The following is a 27,431-nucleotide window of genomic DNA, read 5'->3' as shown; positions in this document are numbered from 1 at the left end:
GAGGCACACCACATTATTTTATGGACCTTAAAGGAGATTAAATTTTGCTCAATTTTGCTAAAAATTGCTCATCTTCAGAAGGGGCTTCACCACTGCTGATTTAAAGGCTGCAGGGAAGGTTCCCCTCTGAAAAGAGCAATTCACAGTGTTTAAAGGTTTATCCCTGAAAGATCCATAAAATGTTTTAAAAAATAAAGTTAGGATTGGATGTAAACGACATGTGGTGGGTTTCACTGTGGAGAAACCTTTATCAAGCATCTCAAAACTGTCCAGTGTTTCCTCAGGTGAAGAAAGACACTCAGAACTGTTAAAAACTATGGTATGATTCGATAAAATATTACATCTGATAGTGTTGATCTTTGCTTGCAAATAGTCTGCAAACCACCTGCAAATGGTAATATTAAAAAACACATAGTAGTGGTGAGAGACAGCCAAGTCAACAACAGAGGACACACACGTGGAGTGGCCATGGGTGGTGATGACCAGGTCCAGAGTGTGTCCCCTGTTGTGAGTTGGCTGCATGACATGCTGGATAAAATCCATAAAACTAAGAAGATGTAAAAAGTCCCTCGCAAAAGAATCTTAAAGGTTATCTACATGCAGATTAAAATCACTGATGAAAAGAATCCTATCAAAAGTGTCATAAATAACTGATAAAAACTTAAAAACTATAAACAGTGATACATAAATTTGGAGGACTGTTAAAAATAAAAGCGTGAAATTCAAAAGAAGAAAAAGTTTGGTGGCAAGGTTGTTTGTGGTAATGGATGCTGTGCCACCTCCCCTATTTCCATCGCGTATGCTAAAGAGAAATTAAAATTTGGTGGCAAAGTCTCAGCGAGAATAATTGGTACGTCTGTATCCAGCCAGGTTTCAGTTAAAAACAAACAATCAAGTTTGTGGTCGAAAATCAAATAATTCATAATAAGAGTTATTTAAAAGCGAACGTACATTAAAAATTGTCATTGTCAGTGAAACAGGTGTGTCAATAAAAGGAGAGTGACTGATTTGTGTTTAAATGGCAGAGTCTGGAGATTTTTAAATTTAGCAGTGTTTTGACCTTGTTGTGGTTTGTATTGGACTCTGCTTGTGATTAAAACAGGGATGTGTGCAGTGGAAGAGGGAGTCCGTCAGGAATGGGGATGGGAGCAGGACTGGACAGCGTACCTTATGTTGGAAACCTTTGTTGTCTACCCAGTCTGCTCGGGTGGATCCCATCCCGTGTGTAAAAAAGATGTTCGGTTCCAAAAAAGGTTAAAATTGTCAATAAAAACCAAGTTGTGGGTGGTGCAGGTGGAGTAGAACCAGGTGTTGAGGCTTAAAAGAGTGCTAAAACCCTCTGTGCTCAGTGTGGTAGAGGTCCACTAAGCTACACTGCTAGTCCACATGTTTTTAAAAGATTAAAAAGGACATTAAAATCATTTTTGGTTTTCTCCAATTGGCGTCGTGCAGTCTCATTAGTTCCAACGTGTTTTATCATCCGTGTAATGGATGGAGGGATGGAGCACAACAGGCCTTCCTCCAGAGCTCGACAGGGAGAAGTCGGATATCCTCTCTCAGGCCAGCTACAGCTCTATATGCGCTTTCTATCTGCTTGGAGTGTTGGTCGACGTTACATTCAGCCATGCTCATGCCGCTTGGCGCTCACGCTGCTTGGTACTCACACTATTTGGTGCTCAAGCCACTTGGTGCTCAAGCCGCTTGGTGCTCACGCTGCTTGGTACTCTAGCAACTTTAATTTGAACAATACATTATGAAATCAAAGACATCCCAAAAAGAATGTTAACATTCTGTATCATTACCCTATGCTACAGGAACAGTACAACGAGACACTTTATGCTGAGAAACCTGGTAGGGACACTATAGAGTATAGACATATGCACACACTCTCCGAAAACAATATCTAACATGCAAAGTCATTTCTGGAAAGTTTTCTTGCAGTTTAATCTTCTCACAGCCAAATGAAAAGAAAAAGCTTGCAGTTTTTAATTAGATTTTTTTTTTTACAACCTTTGTGACCTTCCTGAGATTAAAAGTAGAAGCTGAGCTCCAAGTAGTAATTTTACCATAGCATGTCTAGATTTACTCCCATGAGAAATAACTGTTTTGCTCAATTGTTACTTTTTAAAGTGGTTGTAGGTTTGATAAAAGCAGGCAAACATAATGTAACTTTTAGGAAGGAGGAACAATGCAAACAAACTAATTATTGTGCATAGAATTTACACCAATTGTAAAAGAGGATGTAGCAAGGCAGAGATGGACAATAGTCTGACTCTAGAACAATGCAGAGGAGTAGTGGGTGACTGGATGACTGCTAACAAAGTGGACTAGGTTGATTGGCGCATTCCTGTGAATCCAGGAAAGTATCAGGCTTAGTAAGAGGTGAGGAGTAGAACCCAAATGCAGAGGAGAATAAGGATGTAGACAAGCAGGAGTTGTGGTGCGTCATAAGTAGGGATGGGAATCGATTCCGATTCCATTATCGATACTGATTATCGATTCTATTCTTTACCGATTCTCATTGGGTGAGGGAATGAAATAATACAAATGGATATCTTTGCTTTAACTCGTTATTATATTATCTTTGTCTCTTTAATTTCCTGCAGGGATATCAGCTTTCTTTTAATCAACCAGGTATAAATTGTTTTCATTGGATAATAATATATACAAAAGCGCTATATAAAATTGATGAATACACATTTTGGCTACAAACATTTGAGAATATTTACAGTGCTCCTTTTGAAGTTGAACAACTTGATCCAAAATTAATTTGGACATAAAACAAATAATTGTTCTGTAAAAAAGAACATATTAAAGTACAGCTGCACTTATTGTTGTGTATTTAAATGGTAAAGCTTTAGTTTAGCCTTTGTTTACATTTCTATAAATGGACCTTCAGAGACGCCGTCCCCGTTGTTACATGTGAAGTCATCAGCCGTGTGTGAACCAGTGTGAAAGAGCAAACTAAAGTCGACGATCAGTACCAGTCCGCCTCCCATGTCTGATTACTTGTTATAAGGACATAAACTGGCAACAAGGTGTGTGTTCTTGTGAAATTTTGTTGTTTTTGGAACAAAAGTCCGTGGAAGGAGCAACTTTTGCGCGAGTGTACAGAACATGGAAGTGAGTAGCGTAGCAACAGAGACACTACAAACACAGCACGGAGGACAGCACAGCTGCGGGTGAAGGAGGTGGATTCTTCGCGGTGGACAGCAAACAACTATATGGTGGGAGGAGCTTCACATGGTGCTAGCATTAACACAATATACAGGACCGTGAGGAGTTTATTGTTACGTATTTGCGACGTAAGAGGAACCGATAAGCAGAATTGACAGGCAAGCAAACAAACGATTCCGAGGAATTGGATTACTGGGAATTTTTGATTCCCATCCCTAGTCATAAGTCAGTTTAATGATAAACATTAGCTCCTAAAACAACATTCAACAAAGTATAAACCAACCATAAAAAGTACTAACTAAAATCCAACAGCGTATAATTCCTGATATCCCAAAAAGTTAAAAAACCTGTCTATAAACCAAAAATACTGACAGGTAAATCAAAGGAATACCGCAAAATACTCCTTAAGAAACCTGGAAATCAGACGCAAGAATTAGTAGCACAAGAAATTTGATGTACAAAACATTCCACCAGAGCTTTGTGTTTATGCACACCTTAAGTAGTGAAGGTAATCAGGGAGATGGACTTCACCTCTGAGGCTACAGAAGCAAACAGAGGTGCTAAATTCAGGCATTTTTAACTTAAACACAGATAAGAAAGTGAGTCCCATACAGAAAATACGACACATTTTCAGAAACCAAAATAAAATGTGATCATTAACAAAACAAAACTAACAACCATAAGAAAAGCATACCAGTCAAAAATGTTACTCTCCACAGCCAACCAAAACAATTTCACCAGCCCCAGGTCATACCAGCCAGAGGAACAGAAGATAACCAGAGAGAGATTTATTTAAGGCAGAGAACAAGGAACGGATGAGGTTTGTGTTTATTGATGCTTTATAAAGAGTTGATGGAGTAAAATATTTCACTGAGGCAACTCCTAAAAGGAACTGCAGAAAAAAAAAATATTTTTGTAAAGGGTACCTGAAGGTTTCTGGATCTATCACACTTGTGTTAATGCTAAGTTCAGCAGTGTTTTTCATACATACGGTAATTCCAATGAACCCAGAAATGCCCTTCTTTGAACCTGTTATCTTAAACCTTTAAAATTGCATTGCTAGCTTTACATTATGAGCCACATTTACCCACTCAGACCTTTGCTGCCATGCAATGTGCTAATCCTTCATTGTGTCCTTTCATAGACAGGTATATCAAAGATCATTGTTCTGCCTACCTTTGGTCTGTTTTTCCTATTTCTGCCAGAATTTCTTACTTAATGTCAGATCCTTGAAGCCAAAGCTCATGTGGGAAGTGTTTATTCTGGCGTTCTCTGCATTGTTGTGTTGTTCTCTTGTTGTTTTTCATATACTAGTGCAGTGCCTGTAGGAAGTATGTCTCGCTATAGAAAAGTGGGAGGTTAAGTAGCTTTTTCATGGATGGTTTACATGGGAGCTTTAATTCCTCTTTAATTCCAAATAAAAGTTAAATCCTCTTTAAACTGACCTTGTAAACACTCATTTCCTAATGCAAATTGAATTATGAATTACACATCCTGAATTACCATGACTACCTGTCAACATTAAGCTGTTTTAACTTATCTTAAGTTACCATGACTATCTCATCCATAGTGACCAAGACTACCTGTCATCATTGAGCTATTCTAACTTATTCTGAGTTACCATGACTACCTGTCAAACATTGAGCTTTTCTGCAAAGCTGCAATTAACTTATCCTGAGTTACCATGACTACCTGTTAACATTGAGCTGTTTCAACTGATCTTACGTTACCATGACTATCTCATCCATAGTTACCTTGACAACCTGTCAAACATTGAGCTTTTCTGCAAAGCTGGAATTAACTTATCCTGAGTTACCATGACTACCTGTCAACATGGAGCTGTTCTGCAAAGCTGCATTTAAGACAATTTTATGAAATAATTTAGGAACGGTATCATTGTCCAAACAAATCCGACGTTGGACGCCCTTGAACCAAGCAGCAGCCATGTTGAAAGTCTCAGGTCAATCTGAGCCTGATTTGCAGAGGTAATTGAGAGACAGACACACACACACACTGACACACAGACAGAGGTTCCTTGCTTTATAGATACTAGACAGTGCCCGTTGGAAGTATGTATTCATGTGGGAGCTTAAGTAGAGTTTTCAATTATCACCTATGTGTTTGAAGGTTGGATGTACAAAGAGGTGTACATACTCTGTACTCTGTAGTGTTATGAAGGGGTATAATAGTGTGAGCAATTTCCCTAGTATAAATTGATAAAGTTTGCACCAATGCTGGGGTTTAGGTAGAATCTGATAAAAGACACATACACAAATAAAACTATTTATTTTGCATTTATTTTTATTTTTTATTTATTCAGTTCATTTCCGACATGGTTGCAATCACAGAAATTCACTTTGACATACAGAGCAGAAATCACATTCAACATTTCTTAGTGCAGGGCTGATTATCATCCAAGGTTAGAAATTAATATACAAACAGATGTAACATCATCTATAAATCATGTGTGTGTGAATGAAATAAACGTTTTGAATTGTAATCACCAAATAAGGAAAAGTTAAAATGTTTCCTCAAAAGAGAAGTCCACAGGAGCTCAAATCTTGTGAAAGAGCCTTAAACTATCTTCCTCTCTCACTTATGTGTCTGCTTGGCTGTGTACGCGTACGTCTGGTGCATGCTCACGTAGCTACTCAAGCTCTTCAGCGATTGGCTCTGGCCGCACACGTGACTCTAGCTCGCCACTGTGATTGGCTCTGGCACGCACCGGAAAGGAGTTGTGCAATGATGGGCTCTGTGCGCACACGTGACTTTAGTGGCTGTGCTTCGCTTGCGGTAGACAATTTCATGAAATTATTCATTAACTGTAGCATTACAGTCCAAACAAATGCGACGTCCCACAGCTTTGAACCAAGCTTCAGCTATGTAGCAAGTATGAGCTCTGTCTGTCCCTGAACAACGGAGATATATGAGGCACAGACAGACAGACAGACAGACAGACAGAGATTCCTTGCTTGTATAGATAGATATAAGATATAAGACTCTCCCCGTGAGTCAAGCAGGCGTAGAAATTATCGCAACAACTGAGTGTTTCACAAAACCAAGCATCATTCTGACTACTCCGGCAGGGTCTGTACCTCCTGCTTCAACTCCAGCCTTTGATATCCTCCAGCTTAAAGCGGGGCACCAGCTGTGAGGCTGTCATGTTGTTTATCCAAACAGACTCCACTGCCCTGAAAGCTGTCTTCCTGCAAAGCTGCTGTAATCCATGCCCTTAAAGTTACCAACTCCACAGTCTCAGACCATAGTTTCATTTCTGTTCCTCTACTCTGTTTTGTTCATCTATTGTCTTTGCTTTTCTTTTCCTTGTTTTTGAACTGATCTTTATCTACACATCACTCACTCCTCAGGCTTTCACCTGCTCTCTTTCCTTCCTTCATCTTCCAGCCCTTCCCTCACCTCTTGCAAAGGCTCCAGGGACATTCTCATTGTTAGGAGGGCCAAGGGTTTGAGGATGCTAGCAGCATTTTTAATGATTTTCCCCCAAGGCCATAAACATCCAGAAAAACACTTTCATCAGGACCCTCACACCTGAAAAAAAAACAAAAAGGCTTTTGTGTGAATTGCATTTGCTCAAAATCAATTACAGCTAGTTTTAGTAGCTTGTTTCCCCCCATGTCTGCATTGGTCATCTAAGGGTTGAAACTACAGTAATAGTGCAACATTTTCCTGGCCAATATTCATATTTTTCTTGCAAAAATACATTTATGAATTGTATTACATATAATATGAATCATTGTCAGCCGTCCCTATAAGGGTGTGATATACTTTATTAGCAGGAAATATGTAAAAAGAGTGTTACACCTGAGTGATGGGGGAAATAAGAAGTTAAAGAGGTTTGGGAGGACAAGACAAAGAAGGGCATGTTAGTGTTAGTCTTGCTGTTGGTAATGTGTTAGTACTATTTTGCTGTGTAGTGAAATCTGCTGTACCAGTTTGAGGACATATGTGTAAAGAAAATAATTGGAAAAAAAAACATCCCAATGCTTAAATACTGTAAAGATAAGAGTGGACAGAGGGAATAGACGTGTGCTTCCAAGTGTGACAGAGCTATTTGCTGGAGTAAACATTTTTGACTTATGTCACAAAAAGAGGTGTCTAGAGGCCCCAAGCAAGCCACAGCAGATGTGTGTGTATGAGCCGCTATTGGAGGTCAGAGCGCCATCCAGGACCATGAAACCAGTCAGTCAGAGAAACGTAGGCAAGTCAAGACCACAACAAAACTCCCAGGTGGAGAAGCACTTTTCCCTAGCCCGTGGGTGTGGGTTGTTAGTGGATGTATGAAATTTAATTAAATATGAGGAAAGGCAAATGGTGTTGAGTGGTCAAAAGATATTTTTTGATAATAATACATTTTTTTTGTAATGCACTTTACATTTGATACCAAATCTCGAAGTGCTACAAGATTAAAACATTACAACATATATTAAAAGACAGTACTACAAACAAGCATTTGCTGTTAAAAAAAAGACAGGGCTAATATATTTATTTTTTTATTTATTTATTCAGTTTATTTCCGACATAGTTGCATTCACAGAAGTTTTGTTATTCCTGTTTTTTTTTTTTTTTTTTTTTTTTTTTTTGTACATGCCGAAAAAGGAGACGAGAGAAGCAGTTTGCTTATCCAAGTCCCGTCCCGTTTTGTACACAGAAAGACAAAGCTTGTCTCTCTGGTCAAACAGTCTTAGGTTGTTCTGAACACAATAAAAAAAAATTTGTCCTTTTTTATGTATGATTTATTCTCATCTGTAGTCAGTGTTGTCTTTATATATATATATATATATATATATATATATATATATATATATACTGTATATAAAATAGTTTTCTACTGCTTTGATTCTAACATATTACTGTTAGTTTAATGTCACATATGTTAGTTCTACCTCAGGTGTGTAGAAGTAGTTCAGTGAAATGGTCCCAAACTTTTGAGACTTTAGGTTGGTTCTTCTTCTGTGGCGCATTTCTTCTTCACAATGTAAATTGTGGAGCCACACTGCACCCAGCAGTTCATGTATGGTACTGCAGCAAAAATGAAGCAGACAGCAGGCACCGGTCTGATTTTATCATGAATTTACAACATTAAACTACGTGTCGACACAAATTTTTGTCGTCAATATTATCAATTATGTTACTAATTATTTTTGCATTATTGTATATGTTACACACATTGTGGTTGGCGCAAATTTCAAGATGGTCTATATATTTCATTATTATTTTTTGTTTGCCTCCTGGTAAGAATCTCAAACTCTGCTTATGATGATAATACCATCATAATTAGATTCAGGTGTGTTAAAGCAGGGAGACATCTAAAACATGCCAAGACCAGATTTAAGCACCCTACAATAGTCAGTAGATGCATTCAGGAGTTCAACTGCTACTTTTATTTTATTATACCGTAACCTTGACTAGTATAGTTGTAGAAATATTTGTAAAATGATTTGAATTTCAGCTGACAACTTACATTTCTTAACTCCTCTAAGCTCATTCACACAGCATTCTTAAAAAAAAAGTCCCTGACAAGAATCTCAAACCCTGCCTATGATGTTGAGGTGCATTACAAATTGGAGGGAGTGTTGTGGAAAGGAGGCAGCACCCACACCACTGCGTTATAGCGTTATAGTGTCCGACACCCAATTTTAGCCAAGACTAAACCATAAACTCCTATATTACATCAGCTTTATTTGTGCTCTCTTTTAATCTGCTGATAAGATGACAGGTGCTTTGTCATGATAGATGGAGGATGGAGGCTCATCACTAAAGAAATGTGTTTTCCACTACTCTTCACCTTTTTTTTTTTTTTTTTTTTTTTACAACCAAAACAAAAACACACTTTGTACACTCTCTCATTATTGTTCCTGATATACTGTATAACCCCAGGACTGTGCAGAGTACTGCAAATGCAAGGGAGCTATCAACATGAGCTCCAGTGAACCAATTGGTTATAACCTTTTGTAAAACATCTCATATCCATCCACAAATGGAATTTCTCAGAGACACTCAGTATTTGGTATTAAGTGGTGGTTTGAATTTGTGTTTTTAACAAAGCTTGCCTGACGTGTTTTTTTATCCTCCTTTAGACATTGATGATTGCCAGTCCAATCCATGCCAGAATGGAGGAACCTGCATTGATGAGATCAGCTCCTTTGTGTGTCTTTGTCTGCCCAGCTATGGTGGAGCTACGTGTGAAAAAGGTAACGATGTGCATCGTCTCCGTACGGGTTATTTTAGTTTAAGGGTTGTCTACAGAGTGCTGACAGAGTTAGGAAGTAGGGAAGGGATTTAGAAAACGTGAAGGCTGAAGTGTTTTTTTAAACTGAGAAAAGTAGACAGCAAAGAAAGGAGATGTGTTAAAAGCACGGTGATGGGGTGATGAGAAAGTTGCGAAGGTGAAGACAAGCGCATGCAGTTAATGGAAAGAGGGTTAATGGTGAGAGGTGTAAATAAAGACAGCACAGAGAAGGAGAGGGAAGAGAGGTGAAGATATGACTGTAGACAAAGAAGTGGAGGGAGGAGGAAGGATGAAAGCTGAGGGGTAGCAGATATCAGCAGAGCATGGGAGCCCCCTGGAATAATGCACATCTGCATCCAGATGCTTTTGTCACTCATTACAGAAATTCCCCAGGGATAAGAAAGCCCAGATGGAAAATGTTACACACTGTGGATTTTACGTTGTTGCAAATATGTCAACATGATTTCTTCTTTGTCATTTTATTCTAAAAAAAAAAAAAACAGCGTTTTTTTGATGGGAAAATTGAGTCCCATTTAAGCTCAGTCAGTATCATGGATATGCATACGAGACTCAGTTTTCACTTGTACGTATTCAGAAAGTTTATGGATACATAAACAAGAAAAAAAAAAGCAGCACCAGGGGCCTAATGTACAAAGACTTGCATGAAAAATGGTGTGAAAAAAGCGTACGTCTCAATCCAGAGACAGGCAGGAGCTCGTAAAAATTCAGATGTTTAAATCTGTGCGTAGGACTGGAGCCACACACCTACCTTTGAACATCTAAATCAGCGTGGATGTGAACGCACATATGTCCACACCCACCTGGGATTGAGATCAGAAAAAGCTGTGCTCTTACCACCAGTAACACAGAAAAGTTCAACATTATCAACATTAACATGTTCGATGGAGATGATTCAACAGTGAAGAAACTGATATTCGGAGTTTCTGAGAAACATCTTGATGTCCCGCCCTAAACAGCTCTATTTCTCCTCCTGCCTCTGCCAATTTACCAGAAGCCACGCCTCTACTTTTCTGCACGCGCATTGCAGAACATATGGTCGCATTAATATAGGTCTATGGGTCGGGTACGAGCCAAAATCATATTTACCTGTTTGCCGTTGTACCGTGCGGTCTTGTTTTTGTGCACAGTTTCGCATTCACTTTGATTGATTACATAATCATAGATTTCTCAGAAACTCTGAATATCAGCTTTAATATAGACACACACAGTTCACTGCATGCTTGAGTGTTGGTGAGTTAAGAAGTGGAAAGCGGATGGAAGACATGGAAAATGCGATTTACTACTAATAATAATAATAATAATAATTGCAAAATATGACGTTCTGATCGCGCACATCAGGCTTAATGTTTGTCTCTGTTTGTCATCTGAGCATTAAACAGGCAGTGAATTGTGTAACAGGTAAATGTGACTCAGTGTAAAATGCTTTGGTATTAAAGCGATCTATAAGTGAAATCCGTTTACCGGTACGTCAATTGCCAACGGCTTCCCGCCTCCGACACTGCACCTGTCGGTCTGCAGGATGTGGATTAATTCTAAATTCATGTGCACCAGTTTAATGAACGCGTAAACAAACGCGTAAACAAACGCGTGCCCTGCTTCTGCACGTCTGATCTACATTTACCATTGACACGGTCACAATGCACAAGTGACGTCCGATGGCTGGACTGAAAGCGTTAAAGTGTTCAGACGTGAGTATCAGTGTTACAGAGGAAGGCTATCCACCTATAGTATATCCAGTGCACAGAGCTTTGACAGGTAGTGAACAACATGTAGTGGACTCAGACTAGACAAATAAAACTTTCAAAAAGACTGTAACTCACGAAAAAATTGTAAATGATACATGTTAATAGCAGCTCAGAGGTTAATGTGTTAATGTATTTATAAATTCTAATAAAAACTAATAAATCCTTTGAATCTAAAGCATCAACTATGCAGAAACGTACGTACGCCACGTCAGGACTTGACGTAAAAGACTGTACATTTCCACGCTTCCTCCAGTTTCTGAACATCAGGATTTTGACGCGTGCATGTTCTTGGGCGTATATATCTTTTGTACATGAGGTCCCAGGAGAGCAGTGTGTCTGATTCATAGTTTCCCTGAAATACAAAGAAAATGCTCGCTGTGAAAATGCTCACTATATCAGCTAGTGAAAAACTTAAACTAGCTAAATTACTATTTGTTTTGGTTCTCATAAGGTACAATATTACAATCTCATTGTTTTTCTTATAAAATCCACACCTAGCTGTTTGTGGGTAATTCAACTGGTGTAAAATTAAATCTGGTGTTTTACCTATACTGTGCATCAAGAGAAATCTAGTATTCATTGATCAAATGTACAAGATTTGCATGTTTCTGCCATTTATGATTGATCCCAAATGAAAATCCGACAAAAGACTTTGTCAGCGACGAGAGAGTTAGAAACAGAATCTCATTTGTTTCAAAGAGACTTCAAGCTTCTTAAAAGTCACACATCTTTCCCTCTCCTTTATTAAAGGAACCTGTTTGTTCTGCTGTGTGGTTTGCTGCATGTTGTTGCCTTTGGCATGTTACCATGGTGATACCATCTAAGAATTAATGGCCAAGTTCTCTCATTGAACTCGCAGTGAGGAAAGTTAATGCTTTGTCACTCAAAGGTATTCACATTGCCCCCGTTTGTCAGACGCTGTTTAATGAATTATCATAATTCATTCTTATCAAGGTTTTATGTTAGCAGGGACAAAGTGGTGATTACGTTATTTTTGACAGTAACTAGTACTCTAAAGCAATATTATTTAAATAAATAAACTCAGTTATCAATGCAATATAGTGCGTTTGTCCGTTACTTGGCTAGTCGCAGTATACTTCCTGTTTACAGTGGTGCTAAATTTTTTTGCGGGACGCCGTGCCAACCACCATAAAACAGAAGAAGAAGAAGCATTGTGGGCGTGTCTCTGTTTACTATAACGTGCGCTAATCATGGCGAGTCAATGCGAGAGCAAGACAAGCTTCTCAAAGTGGAAATATGCACATTATTTTACCAATCAAAGCTCTAAGCTAACGCTGCGTTGGTGGACGTGATGGAAGCCTCTGCACCGAAACAACAGCGGCTAGATTTTAACGGACTGTTATATAATTGCAAAGCTATTGCACGGTACGTTGTTAAAAATATGCAGCCTGTCGCTACTGTGGAGTCGCTCGTTTTGATACCATGTCCTATGCATTGCATTGTGTAACTCAGAAAAATGCTGTGATTTTTTTTTTTTCTCCATATTTATTTTTATAAGCATACACAACAGCAGAATCTGCATTTGGAATACACACAGCTTACTTTACATATGTTAAGGTGCAACTATTAAGTTGTGCTAAGGTTGAAAAATTGCTCAGTTTGAATTTTAGAGAAGCTGTTTTGTGCTTTATAGACACATATTTTATGGTTGTTTTATAGCAGTTTTTACAAAGCAGAGTTGGTCAAAATGTATTCCGAATGTTAATTCAGATTGCTTTCATTTATTTATTTTAGAAGGTTTTTCGTTTTTGTGTTGTATATTGTTGCTAGTTTTTGTACTTAAGCTGTTAGGGAACATTCTAAGGGCTAAACACAACTGTTTCTATGATGCTGAAGCCACTGTAAAAAATTTGTATCTTTGATTCTGAATAATATTCCGGTTGTTTTGTGTTATTTATTTTTGAATCCCTTGTAACATTTTCACTGTCTGCTGATCTCAGGTAAAACACTTAGTGTTTGAGTCAGATTGGTGTGTGTAAAGACTAATACTGAGCAGAGTTTAGTACTGTGAACATAAATGATTAGAAACTGTAGAGTTGAATACAATACAATTTCATTTAGCAGAGGCTTTTATCCAAAGCAATGTTAATACAGGAGCAGTAGGGGTAGGAGGGATTCAAACCACCTACCCTCGTTTTACGAGCCAGCTTCCTTAACCACTATTCCTCCACCGCAGAGTTGAACAATAGTGGATTATTTTCTGATACAGCACTGATATGAAGCTGTGTGGACACAAATGACAGAAAAAATAATACATTCTTTAATTCTAGGTAACTTAAAAGTTACTTTTTCCAGTAACTCATTCATTTTTGGTGTAAGTAATCAAAATAGTAACTGAGTTACTTTGTGAATGAAGTAACAGTAACTAGTTATGTTTTTGCAGTAACTAGCACAACACTGGTAATAAGCAGACACTAGCATGTTTTTTAGTAACATTATTCTTGGTTGTATTTAGTTAACAAAACGCTCTAAACACACCAAAGCTGTCCGCTAATACGATTTCACACATAAATTCAAGTGTTGTGGCTCACAACACTTGAAGTCAAAAATACTGAGATATGTTTTTCAACACACACATTAAGAGAAAATGTATTTATTGTTTTTTTTGTTAAAAAAAAATAAAAGAAAAAAAAGGCTTCCATATGTGAGCGCAAAAAGCAAAGTAGAGCACAACACTACCTCCAAAGAGCATAGCCGGTGAATCTGGGGCAGACAGATAGGAAGATTTTTAAAATATGTGAATGTCAAGAGCGACACGAGGTATACAGCAGACTGAAGGCAGATAGCAGACGATGTAGTGAAGTCTACACTGAGACTAATGAGGCAGCCTGAGCTGACTAGCAGCCACGGAAAACGCCTCAGACGCACTCCTCAGTCACTCCATCAATGTCAACACTTTTCACACTCACACACGACCTCATACCCTACCTCTCCTTGAACATAAGCATCAGGCTTTTTGTACACTTATTTTAATTCTCAGTGTGTACTGTGAGCATGAGCATTATCATTGTGTCACTGTTGTGCTAATGTCAAACTTATTTTTGTTCAGAGGCCAAATATTGAGGAGTTTATCTAAGGTGGGCCACAGATTTTAGGCTGGAAAATGAGTAATTTGATCATTGTTGTTCTCTAGTTTGCAATTCCACGTATGAATAAATGGTAAAATATGTACGGCACTGATAATATCAAACAACATGTGACAGATTTCAGTCCCTGCAGGATCTTCACTTTACAATTTTTAGATTTTGTGGCCAATTTTGATGTCATTTGGGGACATTATGTGGAATAACTTGAAGAAAGTTGCAGGATTTTGGAAAAGTTGAACCACTTATTTACATCACACTTTATTACTGTTTAGTGTAACATTTAAAACTATTCATTCTAAAAACAAATTAGTATTACATTGTGTGAATCAGCATTGGTAATTCCTGCACTGTAGTGCACACACACTTGGTGTGACATTCCCACTTTTTTGACGCCGGCTGTCAACAGAGTCCCTCCCTCACTTTGTCACTCACTTCCTGTCTCTGCAGAGACTACTGTCATCTGTCTGTACTCAAAAGGGACACTGAGCTGTCAGCTCCCAAACAGCTATACGTGCTGAAAACAAAATACCAGCATGTATATTTTTACTCTCACGCACACTCAGACGCACACTGAAATGCAAACATATATGGAGTTTGGTATCTATTGAGGCCATGTTGTTGTAGATAAACATTTCACTCAACTGCCTGGAAATCTACAGCCTTTTATTTCCTTCCTGCTGTTAACCAAAGTCTGGGATTACTAATCGCTGAGATTGAACCCCCACCCTTCCCTCAGGGAGGGTGGGATGGGTAAAAGGAGACAACTTGAATAATGTCTAAATATTTGAAGAGGCTGATGTGATGTTGTGCTTTGAGCTGCAATGTCAGCGAGTAGGGGAAGAAATCGACAGAGACGAGGCTGAAGATCTGAGAGGAAAGAAACATTTAACTTTGATCCTGACATTTCCCTTTCCCTCTCCTTTTCTTTTCCTGTTTCTCTCTCTCTCTCTCTCTCTCTCTCTCTCTCTTGCTCACTGTCTTTCCACTTTATGCCGTTCATAGTTCATTTTTCTGTGAGTCACATGTGCAAAGTAAAAGCTTTGCACAAACACACAAGCTCTGTATTTGTGTTTGTGGTTCCTTTTGAAAAACAGAGTTACACTCCTGATCGAAATTTTTTTTTTTTTTTTTTAAGTGTGACAGTGTGCATATAGTTTATAAGCATAAAAATGGAAAAGATAGATTGGTCTGTGTTAAAAGGCTCCTTCAGGGTTTTAAGTAAAGTCCATCCTGTAAAGCAGACGTGTCAAACTTAAGGCCCGGGGGTCAAATCTGGCCCTTTAGAGCATCCTATTTGGCCCGCAGCTGCAAGCAAAAAAAGTCAGAGAAGCCATGAATCATTGTGTAAATTACCAACTAATTCAGTTGTAGTTATCTGCAAATTAATACACAAATTCAATGAAACTCCACATTATTATCAGGGCTCACATTTTCCCCCACATTTATATATCACTTGATGGAAGTTATTTATTATCTAAAATTATTAAAAGAACTCAACATTTTTTGCAAAATCCTGCAATTTTCTTCAAATTATTCCAGAAAATTTCCCCAAATTACGTATAAATTGGTCACAAAATCAAATATCATGAAAGATGATGCTGCAGGTACTGGTACTGTATCTGTCATGTACAGAGTTCTCACCAGGAATTTTTCACAGCACAAAAAATGTTGAAATTTTTAACTCTGAGGGCCAAATTTCATCCAAAGAATGTCATTTAAAGTCCTTCATAAACTTTGAGACATCCAAAACTCTGCTGCACGCCTTCTCACCCACACCTGAAAACGCAAACACATGACCTTCACAATCAAAACTCACCTTTTTAAACTAGCTTTTAACTTATGATTGTAACCTATTGTCTGAATTTACCTTTTGTACTTGTGTATATTTGTTTTGACTGTGTTTTTGAGGTTTTTTTTAGTGCTTAAAAATAAAAATTAATTATTGTTATTATTATTAGAAATTTAGTGAAGTAAAGCTAAAGTTTTTTTTGTTGATGTTAGTAGTAATATTGGAACACACACACACAAACACACACAGAGGACACGTGCTTGGACACACACACACACACGGGGACGACAGGCACGCACACACACACACACACACACAGTAACCTGGCCGAAAAAGAAGACCCGGCCCGAGAGAACACGGCCCGAACCAGCCCGACCAGAATGAAACCGAACTCTCTTTAAGCCCGAACACGTTTCAACTTGACGGTGTTCACATCGCATGTAGTGTGATCTGTTGCGAGTTTATAAATAAACAGCACGAGCAGCTTCATGTGCGCTACGTCTGGTTGAAGCACTGTTTATATTGGACGGTGCACGCAGGCAGCATCGGGGGCAGCTCAAGGGCTGCAGGGGTCCTCAGATAAAGTCTGGAGCATACGAGCAGATCACCTGTATTAAATAGATGGTGCGGCTGATGTATGTGTTTCTCTGTTATTCAGATTAAAAAGAGCGTTAAAACTACCCATGCACGCCTGGAAGTCTCTTTTTGTCCAAGTGTGCAACAATTATCACGACGGTGCCGATTAAAAAAGGAAAAAAACCAACAGAAAATCCCCCCAACGCTGCTGAAAACTGAACGTAGGGGGTGCCATCGTCAGGGGCCCCTACGCTCAATAGCGCTGGTGAGAACCCTGACGTATTGCTTTGATATTATCAGTGCCGTACATGCTTTATGATTTATTTATACTTGGAAGTGCATATTAGAGCACAATAATAATTAAAGTTTAGAAAATAAACACCCTCTGCACATTGCAACACTCTACCTGCTTCCAAGAGGGAAGGCCTACGTGTGCGAGAAAACGTGCACGAGCCCAGTTTTTCTTGTGCACAGCTCCGTTTACAAGTTGGAGTCGGCATCGCTCATACAAGCTGCTGGTTCAGCTTACTTTGCACTTTTCCCACTATGCCAGACTCGCCAGCGGTAAGTGAAAATTCATTTTCAAAGGACCTGATGCGCACCGAGCATGAGCACGAGCACGTACGACTTCTTTAGGTAAACATTTCATCAGAATGATTGACAATTAGGAGGACCAATAGTTAAGATGATCCACCTGGAAGTTGAATCCAAAATAACATCGTCCACAATACTTTTAAATTACAGATTTCCCCCCTAAAATCTATGGCTCACTTAAGATAAACTGCTCCGTATTTGGCCCTTAAACCTAATGAGTTTTTTTTTTTTTTTTTTTTTTTTTTTTAAATAAAAAATAAAAAAAAAATAAAAAAAAAAAAAAAATAAATAAACTTAATGAGTTTGACACCCCTGCTGTAAAGTGTTCAAAATGCTTTCATAAGGAGCATCTCATACACTCAAATGTTTAAATGTAATGTTTAGACTGTACATGGTGCTGCACTGCTACCTGGAGCTCAGACTAGTGTACCTGAGTCACTAAGACGAGGCTGAATTTCCTTTAATGGCTTTTTCATTTTTGTGTTGTTAGCACATTTTGAGGTTACGACATGAATTCCCCAATCTGTAATGAGATATTTCAGAGCAAGTAGCCTATTACAGCAGTGGCCACGAGCCAGGTAGACTGTCGCAGTAACCAAGATTTAGAGAATCAATGTGTAATTGGAAACAGGCAACAAGGAGAAAACAAGATGGAAGCATTTTCAATGATAATGTGAACAAATGTTTAGAAGAGGTTGGAAAACGGTCACATGGTCATAAGTCTATGATATTAAGAACAACATCAAAAGGCTGAACACAAATATTGATGTTAAATGAGGAACTCATTGCTGTTAGTAGTTTTTGAATGATGTGGAAAAACATGTAGAATATGTTGTAAAGATCAGTTTGATGTGCGTTGAGTGGATTATTCGATCTTCCCTCAGTCAGACTTTCCTAAAGTTGCTAATGCAGTTAATCTGCTGAGTTAGATACGCAGACCTAAACCTGCACGTGCAGAGCTGAGATATCATTTCCATGTTCTTTGAAGTTCCTGTGAATTCATGTTGTTGCCTTTCCTAAAGCCCTCTGACACGTTGAGAAAAGTATTTTGAGGGAGTAAATCTAACATCCTGCAAAAATGCAAGTTATAGGTATGTGGAAAAAATACATGAATAGTGGAATCTGTTTTTATTTTGATCAGGAAAGTAAAGATCTAACAGTAAGTTAGTGTTGGTGGAAGTGCTTAATGCTCCTGTATTTAACATCCTCAATCAGCTGCCATCCTGTCATGTGTTATTTTGTTCATGGATTTAAGGTCCGTCTTTTAAAGTTTCTTTACTGAGTCGAGTCAAGACTTGATTTGTTGTCAGCTGATTGAGAATTTGTCCCTTTTTCCTTACATTTTTTTTTAGATTCAGTTTAAAGTAGTCGTATGTTATGAATATCAGATGTTTCAAAAAAGTCCTTTAGGATTCTCAACCAGCACAGAGCAAGAGTACCAGAATAAGGCTTGCAGCCAATCACAGAAAAGCAGTCTCCCTAAAGCCAACTTTAGAGAAAGGGTGCCCAGTGCGTCCACCAGCACCCTGTCCCCCCCATCTGTCCCTGCTCCACCCCAACAAACAGATGGAAACCACATCAGTGATCTGTTTAATGATGTGCGGTATACGAACGAGCAGCTTTAAGGGCCAATCCTGTCTTTTAATGTGTGACTGGCACATTTATTCACCCTCACCACTCATTGATGTATTTTGTCAGCATACTCAGGTTTATTTGGTGACCAAGAGTTTTTTGACTTTTTAAAAAAAAAATTTTAAATAAAATCAAAATGCCTTCATGGAAATCCCCAAGCATATTCCTTTGCCTCACTAGGTTTACCAGAATCAGAATCAGAATCAGAAATGTTTTATTTGCCATGTACAGTTTTGAGGACAGTACAAGGAATTTGACTTGGTGGTTGGTGCACAAAACAAGCAACAAAAAGAAATAAAAGAAATAAAAACAAAACAACAAAGAACAACCCAGCAACAATAATAATAATAATAATGATAAATATAAAGGATGAGGGATACCAGAATGATGACTTGTTATGAATCTTTACCAATGCACTTTAAAGATAAAACTTTTAAGTTCTCCGCTTGACCTTGAGTTCATACAGTATATCTGAAAACAGTGGTTCTCAAACTTTTTCTCTTACTTTTGAATTTTGAATTCAAGCACTACAACATTTTGCTTAGAAAACTACTTAAAAACAACTATAGATCATGATGATGGAATGAACGAGTGATAACACCCGTTTTAAAGGATCTCATTTTGTAAATAAGTGGAAAGAAATTGTATTTATTGCAGTGGTTCCCATCCATTTTTGGATCATGACCACATTTTTTTTTTCTCCTTGTCTGCACATGCTGTCAAAGGTCAACACTACAAGAAGTGCAATCATTATGACACAGCAACGCATGTTTTGTTATTGCAATAAAATAAATTGATTTAATTTGATTTATTTTATTGCTTAATTGTGACCATCACCAGCCCTCCCTAAGGAAGGGTAAGAAATCTTTTATTATAGGGAGGATATAAAAAGGGAGAGCACGTTTTTTTTTTTTCATGACCACATTTTGATATCAAAAATTTCTGGCGACCCCAAATACTTTTTTTTTTTTCTATAATTAGTTTTTGACCATGTTTGAGCTCAGATATTTATTTATTTTTTTTACTGCATTTTAGAACTTTATTTACAAAGTGAAAGTATAGAAATACAGTTGTTTTGTTGTTTTAAATTAAAACAAAAAGAATAATAATTAAAATTTTTCAAAACTTTATTTTTATTTTTCTGAAATTTCAGGTGACCCCATTTAAACTCCAGGCGACCTCACATGGGGTCCCGAATTGAGGAAATACCAAACTTTACTATAGAAACAGTTTTATCATCTACATGCTTCATCTTCTCTTTCTTTCCTTGGACATGACTCAATGACTCAAAACCCCTGCATACTGAGCAGGGCCCCACAAGGAGAAATTTGCACTGTCCAATTTGGAATGTCACTTTAAATTTGCTGGAGGTCGATGCTATAGTCCTGGTGCCCACACTGTAGGGAGGGAGGAGAGAGAGGGAGCACAAATGAGGAGGTGGTGGAGAAACTGGAGGTTCTAAGGGGATTGTGTAACCTCATCCATATAAAGCATTTGCACATATTTGCACACTTTTATCCCTGCACAAACCAAAAACCGACACACACACACACACACACCATATGTGAGATGTAATGCAGTCACGTTGTCCCTGAAGAAATGTAGATCAGAGAGGAAGAAGATAAAGAAGAAGGGAGGACGGGAGGATAGTCAGTGTGATGACGGGACCCTGACAGGGCTTAATTATACCACTGGAGCACTGCACACTGGAAGATATTTCTAAAGCTTGTTGTCATCTGAATAGATTAAAATTCCCTTTCACTGGTCTAAGATGTCTTAGTGTTACACTCAGTCTGCCTTAGCTGTGGATTTAAATTATTCGTCAAGTCATAGAAAGAGGCAGGAAGGACAGAAATGAAAACTAAATCAGAAAAAAAAGAATCGCACAGTAATATGTGCATATGCATCACCTATGATAAGAACAACTCTAAAACACTCTTTTCCTATCATAAGCATTTTCATTGGCTGATGACCTTTCTTCTGTGATACATGGTCTTTCTGCAAACCACCCCTTTCCTGATCCTTCTTTATTCTCTTGCAGACACTGAGGGCTGTGAACACACTTGGAGGAAGTTCCACGGCCACTGCTACAGGTACTTCACCCGCAGACACACATGGGAGGATGCTGAGAAGGACTGCAGGGAGCACAGTGGACACCTGGCCAGCATCCACAGTGCCGCTGAGCAGAACTTCATCAGAGGTGAGTGAAGGAGAACAAAGAGGGCAGTTTAGCCCTGACACACACAGGCCAAAATGTAAACATGCTGCAGGTCATTCAAAAAGTAAAGCCCACTTTGAGCAAGTATCTTTTGAACCAGCAAACCAGTCAGGTAAAATGCAAACATCTCGGCTTGTTTCAGCTGAAACGACTATTTTACCTTAACCCTTAAGGTCCACCTAGATTTCAGAAAGACATTCCCCAATTGCAATGATAACTGTGTTTGAACCCCATGGTGCACATTCAATTCAACTTTATTTATATTGCGCAAAATACAACAAAGTCATCTCAAAGCGCTGAAGAAAATATAAAGTCCATAGTAAAAAAGAAGGAAGAGCCCAACAAGATCCACATGAACAAGCATTTAGCGACAGTGGGAATGTATAGGAAGAAATCTCCACATGCATGGGTCTCTTTCAAAACATAACATTCTGAAGTTTCTTGAGAACAATTTTAAGTACTGTAGGTATCAACTGAGTTATTGTTGTATGAACATGAGAGTACAAATATTTCCATCTTTGCATGGCTTATTTTATCATTAACAGTTAAAATTGAGTTATGTGTATTGGCTTGAAAACAAGATGAGTACAAGGTACAAGGTACTACCTTCCTACATAATAATAATAATAATAATAATAATAATAATAATAATAATAATGCATTGTATTTTATATACCGCTTTATCATAGACACTCAAAGTCGCTTTACAGAATTAAGGCATTATACTTTCACTCCACACTTAGTGGTGGTAAGCTGCTATTGTAGCCACAGATGCCCTGGGGCAGACTGACGGAAGCGAGGCTGCTGTAGTGCACCATCGGCCCCTCCGACCACCACCAACACTCACTCACACACACACTACATTCATACTAGGCAACGTGCGTGAAGTGTCTTGCCCAAGGACACAATGACAGATACCACTGGAGCGACTGTCCCCACCACTGTGGCACCTGGAATCCTCCATTTTTGAGAATTCTGCAACAGCTTTTAGCTGGCAATGTCCAGGCATTCCCAAATGTGCCATTTGGAATCTCCAAATGGCACATTTGGCACCACGGATAATAAAACAGCTATAACTTTTGAATGGTTTGGTGTATGGTCATGATCTTGCGCTCTATGGAAAGGTCACACTCGGGCGTATTCAATTCACCATCAGTAGCATAGCACAATATAATCAGCTGGGATTCATTGGATTTTTGAATGTCTTAGGAAGATTTTGAAACCACTTTTGATGGAATATACAGATTCAGTTAGACATGGCATTGCACAAGGTGAAAAGCGCTGGCTTGTTTGTCGCCATTTTCTCCCCCCAAGTTTGACAAAATAATTGACTGTGTTTACTGTGATGGTTATGTCTTGGAATGGTTTATGGTAAAAAAACAAAAAAAACAAGTAAGATTCTAAGCTTTCAAACGGTATATGACAATTGTGATATGCTGCTGTATTTGAGAAGCATTAAATCCCTTAAGAGTGTGAATGAGTGAGAAAATGCATTTGGATCCATATTTGGGACGATGGATGTTAACATGTTAAATATAGAGTAGAATAAAGAAAGGTCATGTGCATATGGCAAACGTGGTAATGTGATGAGGTGATCACTTTTTTACAAAGATGCAGTATATGTAGAGAAAACGTTCACAAAGAACTTAACTGATATTTGTTTGTTGTCAAAATGAGCAGTGAAGCTGATTCTCATGGTTTAAAATGCTTGTATGGATGTTGTTACGTCTCACTAAGGTCTAAGCCATGACAACACCTGGATTGGGCTGAACGACCGAACAGTGGAGGACGACTTTCAGTGGACGGACAAGATGGACCTGGTGAGAACTCATCAGTATTCAGTGTTACAAACAGCATTTCACCTCTTCAATATGTGTTCTTAGTGTTTTCAGTTTAAACCTTGCCCATTACGTCCTTAATAACTTCATTATTTCATGTTTAGGATAATCTTTAGCCCTCGAGGAATCTATATCTCAGTCAGAATCTACTACTGAGTCTGACTCTTACTTAATAAAATCTGATCCAACTCTCACTTTTTATTTAGTCCAGTCTGCCAGACTTTTGTGTTAGAAACCTGGTCATTAAAGGTCCCATATCATGCTATTTTTCACCCATCTCCATTTGTTCTAAGAACCCCAAAAACATAGTATTTGAGGTTTATTTTCCCAAACTCGCCAGTTTTAGCCTCTGAAAAGTCACTTTCTGAGCAACTCTACACAAACTCTACACAGGCTGATTAGCGGGCTACTTATACATATCCATGAGAGGACGGCCTGCCCTCCTCCCACCCACTCCGTAGCTGAGCTCATGCTGCTTTATAAACACGAGACAGAGCGTGGGGGCGGGGCGTTCACCGGTACATACATAGACTGTAGAAAATACATTCATAGCACTGTGCGAAGGATGCTGACATGCTCACCTTCGTGGGCGTGTCTGTTTACATGTCAATCACGGCAGAGAGCTTCCTGGAGGCGTGGCTTATCCAGCTTAGTGCCGCGTCAAATTGGTCATCAAAGTGGGAACGCGTCATCAAATTGGAGCGAGGTGTTTGGGCTCACCCTGTAGTAAGAAAGGAGGAAATCACCCTCTAACTAACGATTGAGGGAATCAATGAAAAAAACACTTTGGGCATGTGTATGAAGCCTAAATAGAACTTTTATGATGTTTAAAGCATAGAAAAGTCGATTTAGCGTAACATGGGCCCTTTAAAGAAGTTTTTTTTATTTATGTTTTTGTGCAGCAATATGAGAACTGGCGTGAAAACCAGCCAGACAACTTCTTTGCTGGTGGGGAAGACTGTGTGGTCATGATTGCACATGAGAACAGCAAGTGGAACGATGTGCCCTGCAACTATAACCTGCCGTACGTCTGCAAGAAGGGAACAGGTGAGGACAAACTGTATAGTTGTCTACTTTCATTTAAAATTTTGGTCATTGACTGCAACGTTTGGAGAAGCAGAAAGCACAATACTGTACATACATAACACATATTTCACATCCTCTCCATACAGTGGAAGATTTTAGTCTGAGACTTCTTATTCCACCCATGTACACGTGGAATAACATTCGCTGCAGCACTCTGTTTTGATCTGGCATCATTTTCCACTTTAGGAAGGTATCAGAGATCACAGCTCTGCTGATTTTCCTCTCTTAGTAAAGCAGTGCACACCTTTAGATGGGAAATATGTTCTGCTTCATGACCAGAAAACCAAAACATATAAGCTCACTGCTGTGTGCTATTAAAGACCTTTGTGCCACATACTGTATCAGAAATGTACCTTTTTCATAGTGTTTGCTTATTCCACTTATACATTAATGGTAGATAATAGGGGTGTAACGATTTGTTTTAACAACGAATCAATTCGAATCACGATTCGTTGTTGCCGTTTTGATACAAGGACGATATTGGTTAACTTAGAATGATTCAGTGACTTAAAATAGATTCAGCAACTTTTTAACCAAAATAATAATTCAGTCAGTGCGAGTGTGAAATAAATTGCTGGATATCGGACAGTGCAGATAGATGAGCTTTCATAGATTCCTGATGTTTCTTGTAAGGTAATAGTCTATAAGTTTATTATGGACATAAGCAAACCAAGTGTTGGTCGTAAAGTCTTTATTTTTCAAAAGTGCTTTTAAAACATAGCCATATAAAGTCTGCTGTGCTTAAATCAATGCAACTGATTGATTACCTTTTAAAATGATTTTAGATTGATTAGGAGGGCCAACTTGCCGAGCACAGATTGATGTAGTTGGATCGTAGGAATATAAATCGATTCATTGATCTAATGGATTAATTGTTAAACCCTTGGTAGATAAACAAAATCCTTTTTGTCTCAATAAATACAAATAGGTAGAAAATAAGTGACAAATCAACTGAAGGCTGTGTGAATAACCAAACATAATTCCTTTCAAAATGTAATATTTGTTTCAGTTTTAGTTTTATTTTAAAGTCATATTCAGCATAACATGATCAAACGCTATTGTTGACTATTTGTTTTGTGAAAAGATTAGGAAACAGTCTCTGAACGTTTCCATTCATCGTGGTCATGTGGATTCTGGTAGTTTAGTCGATGTAACTGGTTTTTGAGTTTTACTTTCAGATGGTTAACTTCTCATCTAAGAGGCTCCTTCAGTTCTGAAGAATGAAATTATTTTTAAAAGGTGACATGCAGAAAAACAAGCTTGAATAATGACATTTTCTACCATATTGTACAAACGCTGGTTATTTCTGCCAATTCATAATGTGTAAAGTGAAACAACTTCCCATACGAAATGGGCTGTGTAAAACAGGACAGACATTAATGTCCCTGAGTTTGTCATTTCTCTGAGATATCTGTATTTATAGATATTATAAAGCAGGACTGTCAAACTCAATTTATTTTTGCAGCCAAATGAACCAGTTTGATCTAAAGTGGGCCGCAGATTTTAGGCGGAAAAACAAGTATTTTCAACATTATAATGCCCCAGTTTGCACTTCCATCTAAAAATATATAAAGTACGTAAGACACTGACAATATCACACCAACAAGTGATTAATCTCAGTCCCTGCAGGGTGTTCTCTTTAAATTTCCATGATTTTGTGAACAATTTTCATTTGATTTTTCATTCCATTTTAATTTTTGATTGAAAATGACTGCTATCATGTCAGAGAAACATGGGAAAACTGCAAGCCATGAAAAATGGTTTTTCAATGGATTTGTGTCTTTTGAAAGGGGCTGAGATTTCTACATCTGAATTAGTTGATAAATTACAGAATGATTCATGTTTTCTCCATCATTTTTACTTTCTCCTGTGGGCCAAATTGGATGCTCTAAAGGACCAGATTTGGCCCCTGGTACTTGAGTTTGACACGTGATACAAAGGGATTGTTGGCAATCCATAATTTGATTATTTAAATTCATACCTTTACAATCGTAATCAGACATTAAGACATTAGACTTGTTTTTGGAAGGATAAGAACTTTGATAATACATTACTTGTGTTGGTTTTTTAGGAACTTGTAGATGATAACAAGTAAAAAGGGAAACTGCGGTTATGTGTCGTGACGTGTATCCCACCATGTGCCTCTTATATAAAATCTTCTACTGTCTTTTAAGAATGAAAACGCTGTATCTCCGTTTCAGCCCAGGGGACATTTAAAGCTTTGTATAACAGTCATGTTGCCTCCTGGTCTGCTCTGGTATGAAAAGAAATCAATTTCCTTCTTCATCTCAACATTTGACCCAAATTCAATGCACAAAGTCACGAGTCCCCAAGATCAAGCCCACCTTCAACCATAATCAGTCACTTACAATCACCAGCAATTTTCATCTATTCCCCACTTTCAATCCTATCCTTCCTCTACTCAGACTAACCCTTTGTACTGTGCAGTTTAATCAGAAGAGTTTGTCAGCGCCACGTTGGGTTTCTCCACCTGGTTAATCATTAACATGTGATCTGTTTCTGTTCTCGTCAAACAAACTGATCAGAAAACGCGATTGGCCTTGGGGTGCCACGATTGTATGGACGGTGGGGATTTAAATCTGAAAAACATCTGATGAGACCAAAAAAATACTATATAATCACTTAATTCTGTGCCTTTAAATGCACTGATCAGCGATCACAAGATGTCATCAGTAAAAAAACACTGTATGAAAAGTCTATTATATACATCTATTGCTGTTAGATGTAGGGGAACTGCAGGGCTCGATGCTTAATGTCTTAATCAAAGCTAAAGTGCAGTTTTTGGGGGTGTTTCTAGGTTCCAGACTTCATCAAAAGTGATTGAGGGAATGGAAAGCTGTGAACCAGCTGAATGATCTTGTGCAGCCAAGGCTCATTGATCCATGTTAGATCCAACTGAAGCTCAAATTGCTTTGGATGCCATTCTGTAATGGGGTTTGCGGGTTTTGGGGGGGTGCGCTCAGTCAATACAGTCTAGTTTCAGGAGATCTGAATGTTTTTGCACTGCAAATATTTAGTTTTTGTTCCCTTTTTAAATATATTTCATTTAATCTACTACATCCACTATAAGTCTGCAGGTCTGCTAACCTGTGTGTGTCAATCTGGTTGTCCTAAGTTTAATTTAATTCTGCTTTTGGTGATTTTGTGTCCGCGTTGTACTTAAAGCTGATATCTGGAGTTTCTGAGAAATCTATGTTTATGTATCATTCTTTTAAAATGCGAAAAAAAAATGCAAAACTAGTCTTTTACTATGGTCTACTGCCGGTGGTCATTCATATACATTAATGTATATAAGTCCCTCCTCCTATCAACCCATATACAAATGGAAACGATCGCCAATAGGCTTTGACTTACTGTTTTTGAGACTGTCAATCAAA

General features: G+C 38.3%; 1 protein-coding gene across 1 annotated transcript in view; it reads left to right on the top strand.

Annotated features, from left to right (window-relative positions):
- LOC114461731 (neurocan core protein-like) overlaps positions 1–27,431 on the top strand; it is a 140,298-nt gene that overhangs the window by 91,051 nt on the left and 21,816 nt on the right. The window contains 4 exon segments of the mRNA XM_028444029.1: positions 9,276–9,389; positions 20,933–21,091; positions 22,847–22,929; positions 23,850–23,994. Coding sequence (XP_028299830.1) covers positions 9,276–9,389; positions 20,933–21,091; positions 22,847–22,929; positions 23,850–23,994 — 501 coding nt within the window.

The sequence above is a fragment of the Gouania willdenowi genome, chromosome 4 (assembly GCF_900634775.1).
Source record: "Gouania willdenowi chromosome 4, fGouWil2.1, whole genome shotgun sequence".
Lineage (NCBI taxonomy): Eukaryota > Metazoa > Chordata > Actinopteri > Blenniiformes > Gobiesocidae > Gouania > Gouania willdenowi.
Note: the sequence above shows the minus strand (reverse complement) of the source record. Positions and strands in the feature narration are given on the sequence as shown.